This window comes from Mycteria americana, chromosome 4, assembly GCF_035582795.1.
Source record: "Mycteria americana isolate JAX WOST 10 ecotype Jacksonville Zoo and Gardens chromosome 4, USCA_MyAme_1.0, whole genome shotgun sequence".
Classification (NCBI taxonomy): domain Eukaryota; kingdom Metazoa; phylum Chordata; class Aves; order Ciconiiformes; family Ciconiidae; genus Mycteria; species Mycteria americana.
Window position 1 is genome coordinate 41852625 of NC_134368.1, and position 25688 is coordinate 41878312.

Sequence of the window (25688 nt, forward strand, 5' to 3'; positions counted from 1 at the left end):
GCGGCTCCGGGCGGCTCTCGGTCAACGAGAGGGGAGCGGGGGGGAATGAGCCGCAGCGGCAGCAGGAGGAGGAGGAGGAGGAGGGAAGGAAGGCAGGCGGGAGGGCAGGAGGGAGGGAGCGAGCGAAGGAGGGAGGAAACCGGGCAGGTGACACCGCGCTAGGTTGCTCCGGCTCGGCGGGCGCGGGGCCGGCGGCAGCAGCGCGGCGACAATGCACGTCAATGGCAAGGTGGCCCTGGTCACCGGCGGGGCACAGGGCATCGGCAGGGCTTTCGTCCAGGCGCTGCTGGGCAAGGGCGCGAAGGTAAGCCCGGGCAGCGCCCCTGCCCGCTGCCTCCCGCCTCTCTCCCCCGGCCGGTACCCGCGGGCGCGGGGCGGCGGCAGCCCCCTCGGCTCGGCTCGGCTCGGCTCGGCTCGGTGGGGGAGCCGTCCGTCTGTCCGTCCGTCCGCCCGCCCGCCCGCCGCTCAGCCTTTCCCTCCCTCCCGCCCAGGTAGCCCTGCTGGACCGCAACTCCGAGGCTGGGCAGGAGAGCAAGGCGGCCCTGGACGAGCAGTTCGAAGCGCAGAGGACGGTGTTCATCCAGTGCGACGTTACGGATCAGGAGCAGCTGAAAGGTAAGAAGGAAACTGTCCTCGCTGTGCTCCGGCTTAACATGCAGCAACCTGAAAGAGCCCGGGCTGCTGCACCAATAAGTGTGCAATTAAGGTTTCTGGAGGACAGCCTACTCCCAATCGCTTCTGACAGTGACTCAAGAAGGATTTGTTTCTGAACCTGCAGATGTGAAATATTACCACCAGCATGCGTGTATTTCACCGTGTTACCTGACACATTGTAAAGTGAAGGCAAAGAAATCATTTCCATTGAGTGCTGTGTGGGATATTTTTGCATGAAAGCCTCTGCAGAAGATAATTGTTATTTTATGAGTAATATATATAAACTTTAAAGCACAGACTTGCTTTTTATGAGGTTTCAGTGCAGACTCCAAGCTGCATTCCCTCGTCACAGGGGTAATAAATTCTGCTCTGGGTTGCAGTGCTCCTTCCATACAGCGCACTTACTTTCAATGTGTGCTGCTGTAGCTGAAAGCAGAATTGGCAATAGATGGCACACTGCTTTATCACGGTGTTGAACATGGGTTGGTAACATTTCACACACATTTTGCAGATGCAGGGAATGGCAAGGAGCTTCCCTCGTGTATGGTTTGCATTTATCTTTTCACTTAGTGAATAAATCATGTTCCCTACTGAGTTCTTAGAGTATCGTGTAACGTTGGTGTACCCTTCACAATATTTCATAACAGGCATGTCACTTCATCAAAGTTTCATTATTAAAGAGATACATTCATAGGTAGTGACTCAGATTCAGATTTTTGCATCACTTTTGTCAGTGCCCTTTCCCCAGGTTCATTTTGTGTCAGGCTAGATGTGAACATTTTTAGTTCTGCCTTTATTCACTATGCTTCACTGGCTCCTTTCTCAACAGTGGTGATTGAGCATATCCATTCCTCTTTCACAAAACATTGCAGCTAGTCCAGAATTCAGTAATATTGTTCACTGCTCTGAGCTAGCATGATTATGCCTAACTCCTTTGGCCTAATGCCAAAGTTTTACATTGTCTGTCTGTAAGAGAGATGCTGGACTTCAAATTTGAGATCTGCTCTAATAAGCAAACAGTTTGTATCAGCTGGGTTGATCATTGACCTTTTTCTCCACATGGGAAGAGTAACCTAGGAGCAAGAAAAAGCATCCTAGGGGTAGGAATAGCATGTGCTGCAGCATGGGTGTTACCCCAGTGTGCTTTCTCTCCCATGATTCCTCCTTTCTTTAGTGCCAGGCTAGTGCAGGACCAGCGGGGTGTGCACTGGGCACTGGAGTGAGCAGGACAGGTCAGTGAGGGAGGTTTTGGAACCAAGTTAGTAGGAAAAGAGCAATCAGAGTAGGATTGGAATGGGCTCTTGCAAGGAGCAAGAGCGGGCAGCTGCTGCTTATGCTTCTCTGATGCCGCATTATTCCTGCTGCAGGTTTCTTAGCATCAATTTGCAACCATGTCTTACAATCCTTTGGGGTTTCTGGGGTGTTTTTTTAGTGGTTTTCTTGGTTGGGGTTCTTTTTACTGTTTTTTTTCCCTATTTTTTCACTTGTAATTGCACACCACCACTTAATAAACTTAGATTAATTTCACTCCTAGTGTTTAAAGTTCTTAGTGGATGTGTCAATTCTTGTACTTGCTTTTTATGTTAAAGGTCAAGTGCGTGAATGAAGTTCCTCTTATTTTAACTTTAGCCCTTTTGGAATGAAATGAGTCGCAGTACTAGAACTAGTACCTGTAGGTACCTAAGGCTTATGGGTAGGAAATCAGCTGCTTCATGTACATTCAAGTCCTGCCTGTGCTTTTTTTTCTAGTGACTCTTTCAATAGTCCCCCCAAAAAATCTTCTATCTTGTCCCGCTTGTGAAAAACCACCATACATTTACTTTTGCTTTCCATGAATATTTAGGAAGCTCACATATATCTGGTGTTTGTACTTACTTTCCACTGTTTTTCTTACCTCTCCTTTAAAATGAATCCTCCTCTTCATATTTCATTTTTTCTTCAATCAATATTTCATGTGATCATGTGCTTTTAATTTTTATGATTCCATAAGCACTAACTAGTGTGCAATGTAAACACAGAATTATTCTACATTTGAAAAGGGAAGAACAAGTCAGTTTACAGTGATGTGTGGGTGATAACTTTATTAAGAATTTATAATGAGATTCTTCCTTTTGTGGATAGGTAATAGATGGGATTATTGTAGGCAGGTAAACTTTTACCAGAAATACTCCAAATTTGGTAATCATTCTTTATTTTAACATAGATATGCAAACAGCTGAAAAGCATTTGGCTGTTTTCTCAGTGTGTAAACTAGAAAACTACAATTAGTCAAGACTGTGTGAATTTCATAAACAAATAATTGGCAAAAGTACTATTATCCATGGCATTTTTTGAAGGCAAAAGATTCTATTAAGAATGAAGTTGATGAAAGATGCTATTTAGAGAAGGCTTAAAGGGGAATCAGAGAGTGAGTTTCCAAAATTTGGAAGCTAATTGAGGACCCAAACTGTATTTATTTTACTCATTGAAACTAAGTTAAATAATCAGTTCTGCTCCTAATAAAGCCGGAGGTTTTAATTTGCTTTTGTTGGTGCAGGATTGGAAAGATGAGAAGTGATTGAAGAGTTAAGTTGAGAAACCAGAGAATGAATTAGCAACAGAACAAAAGCCAAAAAGGCAGACAGCCAAAAATAGCCAAAAATATTTAGTAATATTAAAATATTCTAGTACAAAATAAAAATATTAGAAAAATCTGTACAATAAAGGCAGTTGGACAAATAAAACCTTTCCCATCAGCTGCCCAGCTCTTGTTCTGATAACAAGATGGTGACTGTGATGGACCTGCAGCATTCAGGCAAAGAAAAGGCTGTTAACAGTACCAACCATCTGGTGCAAGAAAAAAAACTTTGTAAACCCCTGTAACTGCTGCAAAAAGGTAGATGTCTCAAAGCTGCTGCTATGCTCCTGACTGACAGTAATAGCCAAAGACTAAAGATCAGAGAATTAAGACAGTCCTGGGATCACCTTTTAGCGAAGTGTTTTCATTAAGGCCTGTCAAGCATAATTTCAGTATAGCTGAAATACTCTAGATTTTTAGTCAGTCACCAAACGATGTTTTTTAAAGCAATATTGGGGAGGGGGGGTGTTTTGGTTTACATCATAATAAATATTTAGTGACAAGGAACAATATTTGAAGGGAAAAACAAAGAAGCTATATATACATGTCAGATAATGTCTGCAGTAATGGAAAATCTTAGTCTGGAATGAACATCTGGAGGTCATCTCATCCAACTATGCTGTCAAAGCAGAGCCAGCCTAGATGAGTTTGCTCATCACTATGACATCATCATGTTTTTCCATACACATCTTTTATCTTAGTTCGAACACTGTCACCTGGGAGAACACAAGGTCATTGTGGAAGTTTCCCAGTTCTTTATTTTGAAATTCTTTGGAAGACGGGTCACTATTTTCATCAACAGAAGGAGAAGATTTTAATTTGAGAAACACATTATTAAAGTTACCTGACAAGTAGGATGTATAACAATTTATTCATAAATGGATACATTTAAACAAGAATTATGATTAATTATTTGTAGTTGAAAGATTCATATTAGTTATATCACTGAATAAGAATTGCATTCTTAGGTTAAATTCAGACTCAACCAAGAAAATTGTTCTGAACGCATGAAGCTTTTATTTTTCATTTAACATAGATGGTGCCAAATCTTGAATTCACTAGCTATAGCAAACTGTTACAAATCAAGCTATAAATGCTTAATTTATATAATTAGGGTGCCAAACATCCTATCTAATATAAAATATATGGGTGCTAAGAACTTTCATTAGCTCTTGTTACCGGGCATTATAAAACTGAATAAAAAGGTGACTACGGTATCTTAATCCTTTCAGTTTTCCTGATTCTGTTTAATATTGGTGAATGGTTAGATAAAGAATTAAATTGCATGTTGCTCATTTGTGGTTAAGAAAACAGTGGACATTTTAGTAGACTAATAAAACATTAATTTGTATGCATGCATTGTATTTTTATATCTTACTTTCCATAAGTGCTAAGAAATTTCACCCTTGGATCTTACTATAGGTGCTTTCAAAAAAGTAATTGAACATTTTGGAAGGCTGGATATTGTGGTTAATAATGCTGGAGTGAACAATGAGAAGGACTGGGAAAGCACTATACAAATTAACTTGGTAAGCATTACCTCCTTTCACATGTTCATACTTTATTTAATGCTGGAATACACTTACAAGCCAAGGTTTGTTATAGATTGTGCCATATGACAGAACATGAATTACTGGGTTGGTAAACACAGCTATTGAAACAATAACCACGTAACTGCATATGGACTAACCAATAAACGTGTGCGTGGTGGGTCCTTTAAGTTGTCTATCCAAGACATACAGCACTGTGTAGAGGTACTCAGGCTAACACCAGTCAAAATTATCTTGCTATAAAACCCAATGAAATCCCAGGTAGGTGTAACAATTTGGTGCCCAAAGCAGTAGAGCTGCATCTACAGGAGGCCAGTCTGTTTATATGAATGTTTTAGAACATTTTAGTTACTTGCAAGACTCAGCTGGCCTGCATTAGAGAATAAATTGCCATTTGTTGGTATTACAAGAAAACTTGTTCAACCAAGAGCTCCACATTTTCTTCACCAATGAAGCAAGCATACAATCTGAGCTTTTAATATAGGCTATTTCACCACCATCACTGATAGAAACACACCACTTAAGAGCACTTACTTGCTAAACCACAGTACATTCAATGAGCCTGTAAAATTTGTTTTCAAACAGACTATTACCAGTTCTTTGATATTATCTGGTACAACAATATCTATTAGTATAGATCCCTTGAATTTGAAAGAAGATTTTACCTGTGTTCTAGAAGACTTATTTCTCTTTATTTTTGTGCCTCATTTAACACAAGATATAAGTTACTGCAGGCAGCCATCCACCTGTCAAATTTACAAGCACAGATAGTTAGTCATCACCAGAGAAACTGAAGTCCCTGTGAGAAACAGATTTGTCTGTGATTAACCTTTAAATTTAGCTCAAAAAATAAAGGCATTCCTGATCAGCAAACCTTGAAGATATTTAACATCCAGGTAAATATCCTAACTCAGTGATGTCCAAACAATTTTTCAATGCCAAAAGCTTCAAACAGAAGGCACTGAGAACCTTCTCTACTAGTCTTTTGGCTTATTACCAGTGATTGGGCTAAAGCAGACCATAGGTGGTTTTGAACCATCTCAAGTAGCGGAAAAACTAGAATTGAAGTCTCACAAATCTATATGCTTAACTATCAAGATACTGCCCCTAAAATTAAAAAAAATGGGAAGATTATGTAGTTTATACATTGTTGTATAGGTAAGTTCACCATAAATGTCCTAATGACTTAATTCATAGTTGAACGTTGAAAAATGTCATCAATACATGCTGGTGACTGGAATAAGAACATCTAAAATGATCAAGCAGGGTAGAAGTATAGCCATATGGGTTAAATCAAGGACACTCTAAGATCCAAATATCCTTATTTATCTTTTGATTTAAATATTCTTTCCCTGTCTAACCTTGAGTCAACTAACTAGCTTATTTCCATGGGGCATTTCTATCTAGTTACTGTAATTTCCATAAACCAAGATATAATATTTGGTACTTTTTACTTTCCATTATAACAATGGAAGAATAACAGCTGCGGCATGTAATACGTTATATTGGTTGGTTCCATAAAATATTTTTTGTTTCTTGTAGAGAAAGGAGCAAAATATGTATGAAATACATGTTTTTAAAATGTTTCTATTTCCCCGACGTTGGACATTTTAAGTATCCTTTGTATTATCCCTAGAACGGGAATAATTTCTATGGCCACATATTTTGATACACATTATGCAGATATTTTCTACTTTAAAAAAGGGGAAAAAACCCTCTACATGTCAGTCTTTGTCTTAGTGATATCATTTATATATTGATACAACAAATATTCCCTGCCCCAGTTTAAAGTACAAAGTACAAAAGTAGAGCAGTACAGAGCAAGACAAATCAGAACAAACACATATGGGGTGTGTTCTTTATGGCTAAAACAGTTCACAGAACCGGTTGGTCTTCAGGAACATTTTTAAAGGAGTGTAAGGAAGTTCCCTGATAGTACTGCTTGAGAAAGCACGAGGAACAGAAATGTAGAAGCAGGTTCAAAAAGTGGGACTTAATTTAGAAGGAAAAAGAGGGAATAAAACACAATTCCTACTTGTATCCATCACAGTTTCCTGAGAGTGAGAAAAGACAGTTTGATAAAGATGGGGGGGGAAAGAGTATCAACCGCTAAAAGATATTCCTGTTGCAATGCTTTCCACCATTTTGCTATATTTTGTGCTAAACAACACCCACCTTTTTGTTACTTTATTAATATTTCTCTCTACTTTTTTAGTTAAGTATTCCAGCAATGCCATCCATTCCTCACCTCAAAATGCCAAAGCTGATAGCATTGACTTGCTCGATATCAGCTTGATCAATGGCAGCTTCAACTACTCATACCCATACAAATGTACACTCTTGTTGTTTTGGTATATGAAAAAAGATCTTGGCAACCATACAGGAATTCCATTTTAAATGGATATTACCAGTGTAGTTTCAACAGCCCATCATACAGACACGTACCCATGCACAGAATAGCACAAAGACATATGACACATACATGCTTATCAAGAGTCCTACCTACTGTCCTCCAGCATGACAAGAACAGTGTTTCTTCCATTCAACTTCATAAGAACTTATGCCTAAGGAATCCAGACATTTTATAATCTGACTTTTTTCTCTTCAAGTCCCTAAAGAAAGAAAAGTGTCCACATCTTTATGAGCCTTGAACATATATGTTAGTTAAACACAATTTGGTGTTCTAAGAAGCTTCCCTAATTTTATCTTGTGTTGATGACGTAGGCTTTCTGGAACCACTGTAATTATAGTGGCTGCTATAATTACAGTATCTTTTCTCTTTACAAATGCAGTTAGCACATTTTATACCAAGTCAATACCAAACTTTACTTGGAGGTTCCTTTTTTGTGTTCGTATCAGAGGTTTCTGAAAACTGACATAGGTTGCAGTATACAGTTAAATGTAGCAGTACTGGTATCACATATGCTTACATTTTAAATATTACCTGAATCAGAAGTACAGAAGCACTTTGCATAAAATTTTGACTATCTTATTGTTTTCTTATGCCAAAAAATTACTTTGTAGGTATATTTAAACCAATTCCCCAAATGAAATTAAATAGACTCATGAAATAATTTGACAGCATAATCACAATTATCTCCTGTTCATGTGATGATTTTGCACATTTTAACATGTTATTCTGGCAAAACTTCAAATTGCAGGCCATAACTTGGGCATGCCAAAAAACTCCAGTCATATGGCATCCAATTATTTAAGTGTTGCCCAGAATGAAGTAGAATTCCAATGCACATGTAAACTTTGTTCAGGTGCATGTCAGTTTCAGCCTTCATTACTAGGCAAAATGTGGCAGTACCCAACAATTCCAGGTTTTTACATTTTTCATGTGTTTGCATAATTTATTTCCATAAATGACAAAGGTAACAAGTTTCTGTGAATTTAGATAAGTCCTTTTCTAAAATGAAGTCTAGGTAACTCAGGGTTTGTCCCTGCAAAATACTTGGATTGGTACTACAAAGAAGAGAATACAACACTGTATATATGTGTGGCTCCGTTCAATACAGATCATGGTGAAATAAAGGTTCCAGCAGCTAGCAAACCTTGCAAGATCAATTCATTTTCGTATCAGTAAGGAACTATTCCTCAAAAGGCCAATTAATGTCTCAGAAGAAACCAAAAGGATAACTAGGCAAACTTCAGAAGTGAATAATTTTATTTGTTTTTGGGACAAAGACTTCATGATCATCACAAGGCCGTTCCATTGTGCAAGCCGTAAAAGGGATCCCTTGGGAGTATGCTGCAACCTTCTTCTGGTACAAGGAGAAATGACAAGGACTGAGCTTTCATCGCAAAATAACGTGACCAGGACACATGGCTGGATTCAGCTGGTGGGAATTACCACCAAGTCCCACAGTACAGACAGAGGCGAGCACTGTTTCCTAATGCTACCAACACAGAAACAAAACAAATCAAACAGTGCTATCTGTAGAAGATAAAATGGCATAGGTAACTAGTTTACCAAGCTTGCATTCTAAGACAACCAGAAATACACTAACTCTGTTGTTCAATGGCTTAGTCCTTTATTCTTCAGCATAATTTGATGTCAGAAAGAGGACTAAGTGCCTAGGGAGAGATGTGGCCACCAAAAAGTGAGAAGTACCACTTACCTTGAAATCAGTGGCATGAGGGTCAATCCTTTAAGTGCATAAAGAAGCCTGTAAGTATAATTATTTTTGTTGTTCATATTGCACTAGGAAGGACACAGACTTACCTTAATTGCACAGTAAGTCAATGAACTTCTTAGCTTACAGTTTTAATGTATGTTTACAGTAACCAATGTTGAAGTACAATGAAAAAAAATTTCTTTGAACTAACTACTTAAGCCCAGCTACTCAAAATGCAATACTATTCCTATGTCCTTCAGGAATGGGGGTGGGCGGGAGGGAAGTACAGGAAGCCACAGAGTAAAAGACAAAAACATAGTATTTCAGTCCCACATTGTACAAAAGCTGCTGATTTCTAGCAAATGATCAAATCCTACTGCACATTCCTTTCTTGTTTCTGCTGCTCCCTTCCTAGGCTTCTTGTTTTCCACAGTTTGAGCTGGAAATTCAGACTCAAGAGCCTGCAATTTCATTTCATATAGCAAGTAAACTAACACATACATAGGAATGCCAAAGGACTTGCATGCTTGCTATAACCTGTCTGCTTCCTAGAAAACCTATATTAAAGACAAAATCAGTATCACCTCCCTGTCCAACAGCAAAATGCTAAAATTTTCCATGGATATCACTAGCAGCACTTAGTTTCAGACTTTTAAAGTTTGTCTTACGCAGTTCATAACGTACTTTGAAATGTTTCCTTATAGATAGCCATCAATTTACAACACCACAGTATGAAAGTCAAAGGATCTTGGGCCAGACTACAGGTCTGTGCTAACCTGCTTTATGAAACCACAAGTCAATGGCTCTTTCATTTGTTTTTTGTTCGGTATCCCTGGCACTGAACTAGATTAGCTCAGAAACCTACATATAATGTTAGGACTCATTACTGATTACCATTTTGTTCTCTCAAAGGAATTCATATTGCCTTATCACCTTGATAACAATAGAGTCATCATCTTCAGCACTGAAAAAATGCAGATATAGTTTCTCAGCATAAAATATTAGCATGCATAAGGAGACAGCAGAAGTATCAGACAAGAGGTGGCAAGGGAAACCTTATTAAATAGGTATAAGAAACTGTCAGTTGGAACACCTGCCTTGTAACACTGGAAAAAAAGCACTGTGTACTAAATTACTTTCAAAGCAGTTGTCACTTACAAAGGATGATGATTAATGATGTTCTGGGCACCATCACTGAAGAACACGGTTTTTATATATATATAGATCAAGCTAAAATGAAACATAGAGTATGAAAATTGACTTATAGGTGCAATGTTGGAATACAAGAACATTGTACAACACTGGCTAACACTGGTTCCTAAAGTCAGAAAAAAATGAATTAGGTCTCTATTGAAGACTTGGAGTCTTATTAGAATCAGAGTTTCAATATGTGATTTCATTTAGAACAATACAATTAAAACTATACAGCCGTGGGATACATAGAAATGTCAAGAATTGCAGATTTTGGAAGTTTTCTTTTGGTTTTTGACACTGATACCTAAATTGCCATTTAACGATTTGTTAAATAAGTTACTGATTACTGATATGATACTTCCAAAAGCAATTGCAAATGTTTTGAGTATTTGCACAATTGTTTTTGCAAAGTTTACCATGCTGTCAGATCTTAAGTTTTGGGTTTATTACTGTATGGCGCTTCAGAATGTCTAATCTCCTCTAATTTAAATCTGTAAATTATGGAAGCTAATACTAGGAGATATTCCCACACTCACCATTATAACTTCACTGGAAAGAATCCTAAATTTTCAACTGGCAGTTTAAGAGTAAAATTGCCTCTCTTGAGAGCATACTCAGACCTGCAGTGCACCTTGATGGTCCATCTTCATTACGTGCTATAGTAAAACACTGTATTTTGGTAAGAAAACAAACAGCAGTATCGCTAAGATCAGTTTTTTTCAACAGCTAGGAGGACAACCATTTAGATTATTTTCTGATTTTAATGATACTAGTTTTCAGTAGCCAGGAGCAAAAAAACTAGGTGAGAGTCAGCTGTCTGTGCTTTATCTGCATTTAATTGCAAATTTGACTACTTTCCTACTCTTTGTTCTTGACATGTTTATGGACAATATCCATGCAGCTAAATGCAGTTGTAAACAAAGGAACTGTAAAACATTCAACTCTAAAATGCAACACACTTTGTTGTACAAAGTTAAGTCTCGCAGCATATTTTCATCATAAAACAAGACAGACAATTTTTTTTTAATTAGGTAATTTCCAATGTTAACTTTCCCAGAATTTCTATTTGCAATAGACAAACTACGAATTATTGTTGGTTAAGAGCATGGAATTAAATTATTATTCTTAAAATTATACATGGAGAACTACATAATCTGAAGACCCCTTTAGTTTCTTTCGGTTTATTGAAAGGCAAATTGCAGGCATTTTTCATCATATCCCAAAACCAGGAAACTGGGCTGCACAAAACACGTCATTCTTTGCTTGGTTTACTTTCTATTGTGTATTTCATGCTATAGTGAAGTAATAGCTGATCAGCTTTCTTCTAGAATTCAGATGAAGTACTCTGACGTCAACAAATAGGAATCCAAAGTCTCATTTCATACGACAGGAGGCCTGAGGCTACAATTTACGCACTTGTAAGGATGAATTTCACTACAAAAAAAACCAGTATGCGATTGTTCTTTGGAAAACAATAGTCCAAAGACTATTGTTCTTTGGAAAACCTCTTTCCCATTGGGTGTTTGGCACCCAGATACAAGAGCCAGCTTCACTTTATCAACTCAGCTGGATCGACAGGCTTGACTGGAAAGTGGCACTAAGACTTCTAAGCACACTTTCGTAATACAGCAAGTTCAGCCACTGCTGTTCTTCCTTGGAAGACTATTGAGAGGACTTTCTCTCCTGGTGAGAGGGGAATTCTGGCAAGGGAATGGGAGATCTATCACACAACGCCTTTAATCTGAAGTGCCATCTGCTGAGTGTGCAGACAGCTAGGTTCTTCTCACCCTGTATATCTGGTTCAGAGTTTATGTCCAGAATAATTCTTTATGTTACCAGCCCAAACATCAGAAATAGCCACATCACCCAAGATCAGCCACACTCAATGAGAAGTTTTTTGCAAGGATAACAGCAGGTGTAAGGGCAACATCCAAATGAAAGTCTGCATTAATTCTGAAGACAACCTTTCACAATACCTACATAAAGAAGGCGGCTTCCCCAGCCACTTGAAGAAATGTTCAGTTAATGGAGTCTAGAGAGCAAAAAGAGCAGTACAGTGATTTTGATAGGAGAGTCAAGCTACCCACTTTTTCCCTGTCTTATAATTGTGGTTTGGCCAAAGACTCATCTAGCTCTATTATCTCTTTGAATGGGAAGGCTGGAGGAATAGAAAAATCCTCAAGGAGCCCCAAGCTACTCCCTTCTCCAGCTGAATTATTTCCTCTAATCATCCTAAGTGGAATTCTCTTTTTCTGTTCAGCAGGCTAAGCCACTGCTCCAGGGCATGATAGGACCTGCACCTGCTCTCTGTAGACAGTATTAACCCCTTCCTTTCTAAAATGTCTTGTGTACAGCCTATCATATGTGTTTGTTAAAAAACACCACCCACCCTTAAATCCAAGCCTAATTTCAGTTGAGCTGCCAATGAGTTTATGTTCAGAATAAGTATGCCTTACAGCAACAGTACTCAGTATTAACGATCTTGTTTTTCAATAAATTCTTTAAAATTTACATGTGAAAATCAACATTAAACAGCACTTGACTACATTTATAATGGCTCTGAAACTTTCCAGGACATGAGAGAGAAATCAGATTTAGTTTGGTATTTTACAAGCCACTGAAGACAGCTCTTTGGAGAGCTTCTGTTAAAACATTTAATCAATAACATTCTTTTGATATTAATCAAAACATTTTTTAAAGTATGTTACTTAAGACAAAAGTTTCCATGAGAAAAATAAAAAAGCTTTTTATGGGAATTTTTTGTTTAATAAAAGTTTAAAATGTTATTTCAGAATTCTGAACTATTCATATTTTGTGATTTTTTTTACATTATTCCAGGAAATTGGTATACTGAAAAGATATTGAAAATATCACAAAAAATGCTGCAACTAGAGAAAATGAAAAAAGCTGATTCTTTACCAAAATTCCAAAGCAAACTTGGAAATGAGGTCTCAAGTTTTTTTATGTCTGTCAATGGGCAGCTTAACTTCATGTTACTTGGGCAATGAACAAGCAATATTAATAAAGCAGGACATGCAGTCTTCCAAATCTAATTCCTGTATAAACCAATAAGCGCAAAGGGCAACTGAACTTGAATTAGGACTTTTGCTTTATGTTTTATAACATGTATGTCTAAAACTATCAGCTAATAAAAATGAAATGTAATACGTGTTTTTAAATTGTTCCAGTTTTGCTTTGGGAATTTAGATAATGGTAGAAAAATACTTAATGTTCTGATTTTAAAAGCTTTTTCTTTCCAGTACACCTAGCCACTACCCGTTAGGCTTTAGTCATATACAGATTTTTTTTCCCCATGTTTTTTTATTACTTTGGGAGATTTCCTTCTCCATGATTCACAGTTCTGTAGAACTTCCCTGGTCAAAGCTCTCAGTGAAATAGTTGTGTGCAGATGTGTACATATTTGTAGGGCCACTTTATCTTTTGAACATCTTAATTTATTTGCATCAAATAAATGGCACTAAACAGTAACAAAATATAAATGGATTTCTCATTTAAAAACTGAAATAATATTTCCAGAAAAATAAAAGTAACTCAATACATTCATTTTAAGTAGAAATTGTAAACCAAATATGAACTGATTATGGAGAGATCTAACAAAATCAGTAAATAATTATGAAACTCATCACTAATGCAGTAATATTGCAACATTTGACTGAAGTTAGTATCTTCCAGTATTGATTTCACATTGTAACATTTTCGTTTTATTATTGATACCTTAATAAGAAAAATAATTAAGCTGCTATTATCTCTATGCATTGCAATTGTGCTTCTGAAGTTATTGAGTTGCATTACTGTGGAATGCCATCTGTGTTTATAATCTTCCAAGTATAAATAAGATCACTGGTAAAGCAATACAGGTTCTAGGCACCACAATTAAAGCAAGATTCAGTTTTTAGGAGCACAAAAGAAACATATTTTGAATATAATCATCCCTTTCTCCCCTATATCAGACATCTGTGATTAGAGGAACATACCTTGGCCTAGAATACATGAGAAAAGGAAATGGAGGCAATGGAGGAGTAATCATTAATATCTCATCTTTAGCAGGTAAGAATATTTTCTGTATAAACACTTTCTACTCACTGGTGTGTTTCTAAAATAAATGAATCATACTAATCAGTCACACTTTTTCTTTTTCTTATGGCTTTTCCCTGTTTATTCCCATTTTGACCTGGTTTTCATCATAGCAACCAAACTAATATCAAAGGATCACAACTGTCACTTGCTTTTTTAAACTCAGTTCAATGAAAAATTCAGTAATTTTCCTAACCTATCAATCTCACATTTAATAATCTTGAGCATGATGTAAATAGTTTTTTTCAGGCTTCAGTACTGCCACACATTGAGCAAAACCTAACTAGCCTCAATTCATTATGCTTATTCAACACTATTCAATAACACTGCTGAATTAAAACATTATGTACACCACACTGTGTGTAAGAAACAAAGTCTAATGTATAGACCTAATTTGAATTCAGGGTTACTTTAAATCTGATATTTTTTATATTATAAAGTATTTATTGGGCATCAAATATGGAAAATCAGGTAATCTTTTTTCATAGAAAGCAAGGAAGCAGTAGCAGGTCCTCCAGTCAACTCCACAGGAGCACAGCTGTAGGAATATTTAAGATTAAACTGTATCTACTTTATTAATGAAGATTGTCACACACCAACTCTGTCCCTGCACCAAGTCCTCTCAGATGTGACCTGCCTCTGCTTAAGAAGCCATAAAATTAACACTCATATTTCATTGAGCTGAAGCTAGCACATTCTTTGCTCAATACTCATCTATGCTATAACTGTATTTCAGTTTATTGGTATAAAAATAGAATTATATGGCTTCTAAGCCAGTCAGGGTTATTGCTGCTCAGTTGTGAGGCAGAATCTTTCTCCCTTTGCTGTAGGTATGCATATTGCCGTGGCTGGGCTCGTAGCAAAAAAGCACAACTGAAGGGGAAACAGTAAATAGAGAATGATGTCACCTGACACCCTTCCTCAAAAAATTTGTGGGGAAATACTTGCATTCTCTCTTGTTTGCTCGAAGAGTTTGTTCTCTCTTGCTACTGTCATACGGTCTGAGAAAAATAATGCATATGCTGGCTTACACTTGGATTGTCAGTGCTTGCTTTGGTATCCATGCCGAATACCAAATGATAGTAATTTTATTCTGGGGTATTCCTATGTGTTTTAACAATGAAAAGCCAGTAAGACAGCAGTGGCCATAGTTCCTGAGTGCGAATGGGGATTAGTGCCCGACAGGTGTGAATGTTCTGAGTACTATTAAATTCTCCTGTAAACCTTGGCTTTTGTGATGAGAAGTCCAGTTCACCCTGTTGACATAATGCATGTGGATCTTGAGGATCTGACTTAATATATGCACATGCCTCATATGAGTGAGGGGTCCTTTATTAAAAGTCTCCATGTACCTTTAAGTCAGCACTTGCAATACTGCCTAACACATTGCCTACTGATGACAGTAAGTTTCTCTCCATTGGCTCAAATGGACATTGTATTGCGACCAAATTAACCCGAAGGAAACTCCTATTGCAGTACAAAAGTTCAACACAAGTAAAAGATTAAACATTTTCACAGAAGTGCTGATGCCCATGCAGTGCTTAAGAAAGAGCACAGGTAGCAAGTAGTTTGATTCCATTTCTAACTAGTCTCAAATGAACACAAAATTACTTTGATTTTAAGACCTAACAGCTTGGCTTTTCTCGGTTTGGTAAGAGCTTATAAGTGCCATTTTAATTATTTGATTAAAATTTGCATTTATTTACTTTTTTAACATTAACATTGTTACACATGATTGTGGGAACCTGTCAAAAAGTGTCCTTTGCTTTGTTTGCTTTTACATATCTTGTATTTAGCAATTGTTTCGAAGGTCATAAGGAAAAACACATTAGAAAAGCTGACATACACTAATTTTTATTGTTTGTTTATGTACTACTATTTGTGCTTTGTGACTCTAATTCTCCTTTCCAGTCTGAAGGTCCAAGTCCTACAGTTTATTCCATATATAAAAGGCAAACTGCCATTGGCATGTTTAACATTCTCTTCTAGTGTTTTCTTTTCTCAGAGTTAGCTTCTGTTGATCATTAAACTTTTGAGTGGTTTTGATCCCCCCGTCCAAGTTCTCTCTGAGTTTTTATCAGATACGCTCTGCAGACAGCAAATATTCTGGGGTCTTGCTGACCAGCAAGAAGAGTTATATTTAGTGCGTACATAACATTCAATAATATTTGCTTTACCCACTAATTAGTTTCCAGTTCTTCACCATGGGAATTTTGCTAATTATTTAAACTAGGGACAGAATCAAGCCTTACTGTTTTATATTTCCAAACACCCACGGAACTACTTAAATGCTTCCTATGAAGTGAATGCTTAAAGTGTTCATTCAGCTGGATGAAAGCCAGAGCGTCCACCCTTTCTTTCCAGTATTGAATCTTCCTTTCTTTAGTGTCTCCACAAGACAGGACTACATATGAAAGGGAGAGAAATATGTAAAGACATGCCGCAAGCACACAACTCCTAACCCACTGCATCTCGAAGCTATAAAACTTTCTTAATTTTATGGGATTTGTGCATTCATATCAAGAGGAGGTAATGCCGCTGAACAACTGAGATAATGGGAAATGTATTTTACTGCCAACTTGCCCCCATAAAAGATAATGCCAATGGCTGCAGGTTTTTGCATAGTAATAAACTTCATTTCAAATTTAAAGAGTAAAATGTTCTAAAATTTCTTCTGTAGGAAGCTACGGACATTAATTTTAATTTTGTTTAACAGAATAGTTACAAGCAACAGAAAAAGCATACAAAACTAAATTTAACTCCTGAGATTATTGACATAATTAAATTCAGCATTGTCTCTTACCTTTTGGTGGCTGGTACCTATACACTTTTATTAAGTAAAGGGGGAAAGGGAATGCATGTGTGTATGAACTTTTGTGTTGATAGCCTTCATACTTTCAAGAAGGTATTCTGTAAAACTGAATTTGTATCTGTCTGAGTTGTAGCGATTGAAAAAAAAAATCAAAGTATTCATAGAGGGCTTAAAAACAGGTAAAATATTTAGCATCAGATCACGCGAGCTTTTTATGAGAGGTTGTTCAATGTGTAGTGTATCTGGATACCTTTCTGTTGTACAGCCATATCAGTGGTTTAATTACACTCAACTTCAAGCATTTAGGCTCCACAAGCAGCCAGTTTGTCTTCCTCCTATAGAAAGCTTCAGCCAAAAGAAACACTTAAAGTACCCCTCACAGCAAACAGGCATCTTTAGGACCTGAATCTATATATATTACAAGAACGAAGCTAAGCATATGGTTAACATCACTGAGTAAAGGCAAGACTTTACCACGGTGATACAGTGGAGCAAAAGTGTAAATGGCTGTACAACTGAGACCTTCAGTTCAGCATCATGAAAGAGCTTCTGTTCCCTCCCCTTTGTAAAAAAGAAGATGCTGAGCAGAATCCACAGGAATGAGGTTAGAAAATGTAGAAGCTATTCCCTTGAGACATCAGTTAACTGTTAAAAAATTTCCTAGAAATGACACAGCTGAGATTTTTTGCTAGGATTTCTGTCTCCTTTGTTTTGACACAGATCACAGCCGTATAACTGACATAATGAATGTGACCTTGTACCCCCTCCCTATTCTTAAGAATGAGAGAATCGATTCTCTCATTACTCTGTAGGATCATCACGCCCCTAACTCATTTCTCTAGTTACATATCTGCTTCTTCAAAAGAGGCTTTGGCCTTCAAAGAACAACGTAAGCATACTGTTTATCCAGACTTTTGCCTAAGGGCAGCAAAGGAGATTTCTGTAATATGGTTTAGAAAGACGTTTAATTTAAATAAATATGGCTAAATCTTGTGATGTTATTTATTTGTAAGTATTCTATGTGTTGCAATAGGTCTTGATCAGTATATTTTATCAAACAAACTTATATATTAAGGAAAACAAATTACTTTGGCAATATTTCCCAACATATGGAGAAACACACTTTTGGTTTGCTTTTAAATAGGTTCCATCTGTTTGCCAAAACTTACCTTTCAGCATTTTCACATCTTTTTCAAAAACCATGAAAATTTAGAGTTTTAGGATGCCACACGATACTGTGATTATCACATTAGTGAGAGAAAATTTAAATATTTTTAATGGAATATTAAAATGTTTTAATAGTGAATATATCTGTCTAAAGTATAACTGAGAATAGAGCTTAATCACTGCATAATAATAGTGTAGAAGCACTGCTTTCTGATGAGCCCAAAGCCTCCATGAGATCAACAGCCATGTTAGAAAATAGACTTTGGTTCTTGTATTCTCTGTGCCACACTCATCCAAACATGAAGTACTCTATTCCAAGAATTAATGAAACTTAAAGATAGTATCAAACAGAAATAACATTTGTCTCAAGCTGCCTAACAGTGCACCCATGGAGAAAATAGGAGGCAGAAAGGTTATCTACAGGCTAATAAATCTTATTCAAAGAAAGAGACTTGTTCAAGTCTTTGCGGGCAATGTGTTCAGTGGGAAGGCATACCTGGGGAAAAATGCTTAATTCTGTATTCATCAAAGCTCTTCAGTGGACTGAAAGGAAATACTGGTTTCAACAAAGCTTATTGATACAATCCTCCAACTCCAATACTAATTTCTCAAGTTGTGGATATTGAAACTGTTGACCATGATAAACAAGCAGTTGTAGTGAGAAGCCCGACACCACGTCTCAAATGGTAGAGTGGTCTTGACATTATAACAACAAGGAGACTAGATTATAACCAAGGGCAAGAGCTGTCTCTGTCAGCCTGCCACACCGTGGTTCTGGGTACCAAACTCCGGAACAAAAGTGAGACAGGACTGTCATTGTTTTGGGTGAGAGATGCTAGGACTAGTCGTCTTTGTCACTGCTTTGGCTGAAAGTGAGTCAATTGATTTCTTCTTGGTTCTCCATTTTAGCAAAAATAACAATTTCAGTTAGAAAAGAACTGGGTTTAATGCTTTGATTAAAAAAAAAAAAAAGTTATTTGTTCCTCCCTTCCTGCCCAGTTATTCCTTTCTTTTGACATTTAAGTAAGTCTTTGAACCTTATTCCACTTCATTATTGTGAGCTGTGCCCTTCCTTTGTTTATTTCTTGACTTTGTTTCTCTTCCCTCTCAAGTAACAAGTAATTTGTCTTACTATGTTTAAAAAAAAAAAAATTCCTCCTCTGTGTTTCCCAGTAGATTTTGTCTTTTGTATGTCTGTTAGCTGCAGCCTCATTGGGATTGTTTTTTTCTTTAAAACATGTAAAATAACTCAGGAGTTTAAAAAAAATGGTATCATAATATTTCTTATGTGCTAATATTCCAACGTTTCTAATTATTTGAAGAACGGTGATGATCATCAAAAGCCACCAAACAGAGGAATATTAAGCCTGTGTTGCGATTGCAACCCAGAGGGGACAACACAAAAACCATTTTTCATAGAGCAAGTTCTCACTCAGAAGCATAACACATTAATCCAAGCTAAGCAGATAAATATAAGTTTAAAAGAACACCCAGCCACTAGGTTAAGTTCTTCATTTCCCTCCGCTGAACAGTGCTAACAAAAGTGTTGTTTCACTGGATCACAAATGCAGCATTTAAACCAAGGTAAAACCTTGAAGCTGTCAGGGTTGTAATTAGAGCTTTGTGCAGTCTTAGAAAGTTTTTTCCTTCCGTCAAAATGGATTCCAGAGCAAAGACCCCATGCAGGTCTCTGGCATACGTAATTTTTCTGGCAAATCCATACTTAAAGCCGGGTAGTGTATTCTTCATCTCCACTGAGACGAGTCACACCCTTTCTTGATTATATCACTTAAAGATATGAAATATGAAGACTGAAAAAACATATCTGAGATATTAATTGGGATGACTTCCATTAGAATCAAACATTAACGCATCAAAATCAGTATCCAGTTTTACAATACCACATGCAGGAACACAGACAAATTTTATCCTCTAACTTTAGGACAGGCTGTGGTTTGCTATTCACAAGACCTTAGCTTTCACGTGGGACTACAGCATCCATGTGGTCCAGTTTAGCTCTCACTGTATAGTGGAAATTGTTGGCATAATGCGTAGAAATGTATGGTCCGTGATCTCTTCTTGACCAGTGTTTTGCCATCAAACTCAGTTTTATGAGAATTAAGTTCTTAATTTTCCTCAAAAACCACTGTTCTCTCTTCTTTCTCTACTATAAATAATGATTGTATGCTCTCCCACTCCCACGATAAAGGTTCATAATGTTAGCAGTCATTCTTCATTTTGCTTCTCCTTTTCCTTACAGAGGATAGCAATGATATTACCCAGGACTGTTGCCTCTTTTTCCTGTTCCGTTCTAAAAATCTTCATCCTGGCTTTTCATTCCAGAACAGGGCCCGCTGTAGGAGGTACCATACCATGAAATCCTTTTCAGCCAATCTAAATCTAGAAAACGCTTCAAAAATCTTTCCTATCCACATCTCTGCTTTCATTTCTCTCTGCTCATTATCTGAGGTCTTCAACTTATCATTCCATTCACAGTGTTTACTCACTTATCTCTATACTCTTTCTGCACTGAGGTCCTGCATTCACTTCTTAGTGCTTTTTCCATTTGCTAATTGCAAAATGGCTCCCCTATTTCATTTAAATCTCTTTAAGAAACGTATCACCTGTGAAATATTACCAGAGTAGTATTGTAAGTAAAATAAATTTTACAATGCCTCAGATGGTGCATCAAGTCTGAATTACTTTGTTTATAGTTGCTCCTTTGAGCAAAAACCACTATGCAAAAGAGTATGTATTTGTTATAGTGCTAACCACGTTGTCAAATAAATAAGCAGTAACAATATTGCACAGGCAGATGTATTGGCTGACTGCGCTTCAGTCAGCTGTGCAGGACACTCATTCTTATCTCTTACATTAGGGCTAGGGGAAAAGTTTTGTCTGAGACTGAGTTTTGTTCAGAAGCAACATAAGCAAGGGATATAAGTCAGACATTATGTTTTGACATATTACAAAGATAATATTAAATCCGTACAGTAGTCAAAATGGATTTTGCTATTTCCCTTACCTTTTCCCACACTTCCTCCCTGAAATCACTGTAAATTATTGCAGGTGTCCAGTTTACATATCAGCAGCTAGGGCGTCAGCAATCAAAGTTTATCTAAAATACTTTACATACTTTATATACTTTAAATACTTTACAGATTCATAAAAGAAGGCTCAAAAACCTCACCCCTGAGTGTTTTCTTCCAGATCCTGTCCTCCTTTTTAAGTCATACTTCATAGATACAACTTTTCCTCTTAAAAGTTATACTTTTTTATTACTCTTCTTTTGCCTCCTCATGTTTTTATCCATCTCATATCTTTTTACAGCCTACCTCAGATTACAAAATATAATTTTCAAATTTTTACTAATCTATTTTGTTGCATCTCTATAAATTCATCACTCATTTTTTACATTATAGACCTATATGTGTGTTTAAGGTAATCATAAATAGGAGTACCCAACATCTTTATTCAGCTACCTTTTTATTTTAAAGGACTCATGCCTGCTGCGTTCCAACCTGTGTACTGTGCTACAAAGCATGGTGTAATTGGATTCACACGGTCAATAGCAGTAAGTATGTGTTTTTGAAAACAGTATCAGCAGCTCCTTGGGAACATGCTAAGTTTCTCATGTTCCCTCTCTATTGTCACACAGCTGGAACTAATTTTCTTAAAGAAAACAAAGTGTCTGAAACTGTGGAGGTTCCCTCCTTTCACAAAGGGAATCCAAAGATGGAATAAGTAAGGCATGTGTGTGTTTATAACCGATTTGAGGTTTTGGGAGCATGGAAGAAAGATGTTGCAAAGTAATTTAAGGACAGTGGAAGGAGCCCAAAAGTCAAATTCTCATCCAAGCTTTAAAAATATTTTTCATAACTCCGTCCCCGTCATTTAACATTTTGGTTTCTTTATTTGTAAGTCAGGTTGATGTCTTTTTTTATGATAAATAGGCACTAAAGTGTACAAAAAGTGACTTGAACACAAAAATGTTTACCATTATTTATTCTTACCAGCTCTTAATACACTGAAAATGCAAAATGACACATTCAGGATGGGACATGTTAGATTTTATATGACCATATAGTAAGTCTTAGCCTCTGACTCCAAAACTTTCTAGTTAAACTGAACAAGCAGTAAGATAAAATAACTTGGAGGGAGCAAATATGATTACACTTTCATAGGCTAAGCTTAAAGATAGTCTACTCTTACAAGATTTCCAGTCTAATTTCCAGAATAAAGTGCCTGAAATGATCATTTGGATAGTTTATCCATATTTTATGCCCCCACCCCCTACCCAAATAACTTCTTTTTTAGATTAACCTAAACAGATTAGTATGGATAAGTGTTGCACAGCATGAGCCTGACACCGGGTTTTCCATTTTTGTTTTTTTCATGATAACATAAACATCACCATCCAAGTTCAAAAATAAAGGGTCTTCTAGAAAATGAGAGGAAATGCTGTCTCTATGGAACATGAGAATACCGAGGAGAAAAAGAGTAATAAAGATAGCGAGTCACTGTATTTACCACAAAAGGCAGTACAGCCTAACATTAGGCAGGTATGACACAAAACATCTAGGACTTCAGTTTCTTTTCTTCTCCAGACCAAAAGGGCAGGCTACCATATCATGAAAATGACATGTGATTTACATAATACCAGAAAGGATTCCTATTAAATGTTAAAATAAATATAACTCAGTGTTGAACAACTATGCTTATTCTTGGATATATCATGTATAGTTCATAATTTCTGTGCCATCACTAAGAAAGTGCACCCAGCATTCAACATATGCCTGGATGTTGATCAGACTTCTTTGCTACACACATGCATTGGTAGCACCACAAATGAAGGATCCTACCATTTCCAGAACAATTTGTGCTGCTTGCTTTCATCATGTTCCTGAACTGCTTCCTGAAAAAACTCCTGCCTCTTTCCTGGAGTTCACAGGAACTTTCCTGTGGAGATGCTCAGTGATAGATTCATCCCTTGGCAGGGACAATAGAGCAGCTGGAGAGGTTTAGCATTACAGTTATAGGGGTAGACACCAAATCCTATCTCTGTTGATGTGAGGGAGGTAAATACAATCTTAAGAGTTAAATCTCAATTTGATTTCAGATACCTTTCTTCTAATAGGAAAGTTCTTATAAGATTGGAAGCATAGATTTGGGAGATATTTTTTACTTGGTTTTGCTTATGAGAGTTATATCATCACCCTAGAATAATGTTAATGACATGCCAAGAGCACTAATAACAAAAATATTAGAAAAAAACAGCTGCATGGAAAGAAGAGTGTTGATTTCTTGTAGAATTGTTCTCCCAAACAGCTTTTTTTTTCTAGTAATCTAGTACGATTAGTAGAGAAAACATGCTTCAAAATTAGTTGTTGAAACAAAACAATCAGTAGTAACAAAATTTGCGTACTAGGCAAGGCTGAAGAGTACTTAGTGGTAAATCTCATTCTTTGAAAAATTACTTACACGATACTCTTAAAATGTTGATGACGAATGCCTAACTTTTTCTCTTTTCTAGTTAGCTGCTAATATGGAAAACTACGGTGTGAGACTCAACACAATTTGTCCAGGATTTGTCAACACACCAATTCTTCAGTCAATAGACAAAGAAGAGAATATGGGACAATATTATTCATATAAGGATGAGATAAAAAATATGATGCAGTTCTATGGTGTGATGGAGTAAGTCAAGTCAGATACAGTGCTTTTTCGCCCTTTGTTAATGAAGAACAAGCACACACAATAGCACTTTCAGCAAAATTAAAATAAAAGGGAAATGCTGCCTCAGATAAAAGTCTATCAAATATATTACCATATATACAAGGAACAAATGGCAGATATCTAAGGCTATTTTAAGAGTATCACCTACATACTGATGTTTCCCTTTATGTGTTCCTATTTCCCAGCAAAGTGCAAATCAAGTTCCCAAGTTAAAGATGGTGTATTAGTTTTTATTAGCCCTTGGTGTTCTTCCATGAATTGTTTTTTGTTGTGAGATACAGCGTATATCATTTGTATTGAATTTCCACACAATTTGCAAGTGAACCAAGTCACAAATCAGACCAAGAACTGACAAAACTGGACTAAGGTCATAAGAGCGCAGCAGCGGCGATGGTGGATCAGATCAAAGAGTTACCTTGCCCATTACGGTATTGCCAACAAAGGCCAAAAGCAGGCAGCTAGGAAAGAGTGTGAGAACAAGACAAGCATAAAGTGACTTTTTTTTAACACTTTCTCTACCTCTGACAATTAGCTGCTCAGATACTTCTGCACAAAGGAAATTGTATGACTATGTTGTTTCGCCCACACTTTTTCATATGTAAAATATATTGCACCTATTGACCACAGCAAACTGCACGTGACAAAATTCTCCTTACACTAGTTTGTATGTCAGTCCTGCTACAGAAACAGGATAAATCAACAGCAAAGAGCTGCAGAGGACTGTGTAAGGATTACTTCTGTCCATTGCCCTGACAGAGAAAATTTTGATAGGAAGCCCAGTGGCAGCTGGATGTCCACAGGGATTTAGCAGTAACTGGAGCAAACAAATGATGATTTGTAAAGTTGCCACTTTACATTGTTACGTCCTGATTGGGGAGACTGAATTTCTCTCCTGAAACACGTATACCACCTATGCTTTTCTTGAAAATAAATTTGTTCAAATACCAGATTGTTTAATTTTCGGGTTACATAGATTTACATTGAGTTTCTTTACTTGTCCTTGTCACATGTTCTATTACATCATGATTCTGAAATAACAACTTTTTTTTTTTCCAGCCCATCAATAATTGCTGAGGGACTGATAACAATAATTGAAGATGATACTCTAAATGGAGAAGTTATGAAGATTACAGCATCTCAAGGGATTCATTTTCAACAATACAGCCAAACACCTTTTACATCAAAGAGATAAATAATTGTTTTAGGCTAATTATTTTTGGCTTTTCTTAAATACAAAAAATTTTTAACAGGGTAATTTTTGGTAAAAAAGGTTAGTGCTGTATCTAGAGCAGTGACAGTGTTCAAACATTCGCATCCTAATAACAAAGTGATGGACAAGAAAACCTGGTGTGGGAAGACATTACCATCCTATTTTGATTCTATATGCACTAATAATAGTATTTATTCAGTAGAATAAACACCCTGCTCTGAAGATTTTTGATTATGTAGTAATAGGGGCCAGTTTTTTCCTTCTGGTAGTTCTGATCTACATACTCCAAGTGTATTTTGGTGGACCTGACTTACTTCGTATAATTCTTTTCACTGTTGTAAGCGTCTACTTAATTACATCTTGAATTCTTCAGACCAGGAAGTCAGTTCAGGAATCTAGAACACAAATATACCTATGAGGAGTTAAGAATTTACTTTTTCTTAGGAAATGTAAAATAGAACAAGAGGCAAAAATCTCTTTCCTCTTTTATATAGGCAACTGAACATGTTGCATATCACACAAGAAAGTACAG

At 36.9% G+C, this 25688-nt stretch overlaps 1 protein-coding gene across 1 annotated transcript; it reads left to right on the top strand.

Annotated features, from left to right (window-relative positions):
• Positions 1 to 186: 186 nt before the first annotated feature.
• HPGD (15-hydroxyprostaglandin dehydrogenase) lies at positions 187 to 25138 on the top strand. Its single transcript, XM_075499240.1, has 7 exons — positions 187 to 304; positions 492 to 615; positions 4694 to 4800; positions 14108 to 14204; positions 21708 to 21784; positions 23744 to 23907; positions 25003 to 25138. The coding sequence occupies exons 1-7, from the start codon at positions 212 to 214 to the stop codon at positions 25136 to 25138; spliced, it is 798 nt and encodes a 265-aa protein (XP_075355355.1). The 5' UTR covers positions 187 to 211.
• Positions 25139 to 25688: the final 550 nt, after the last annotated feature.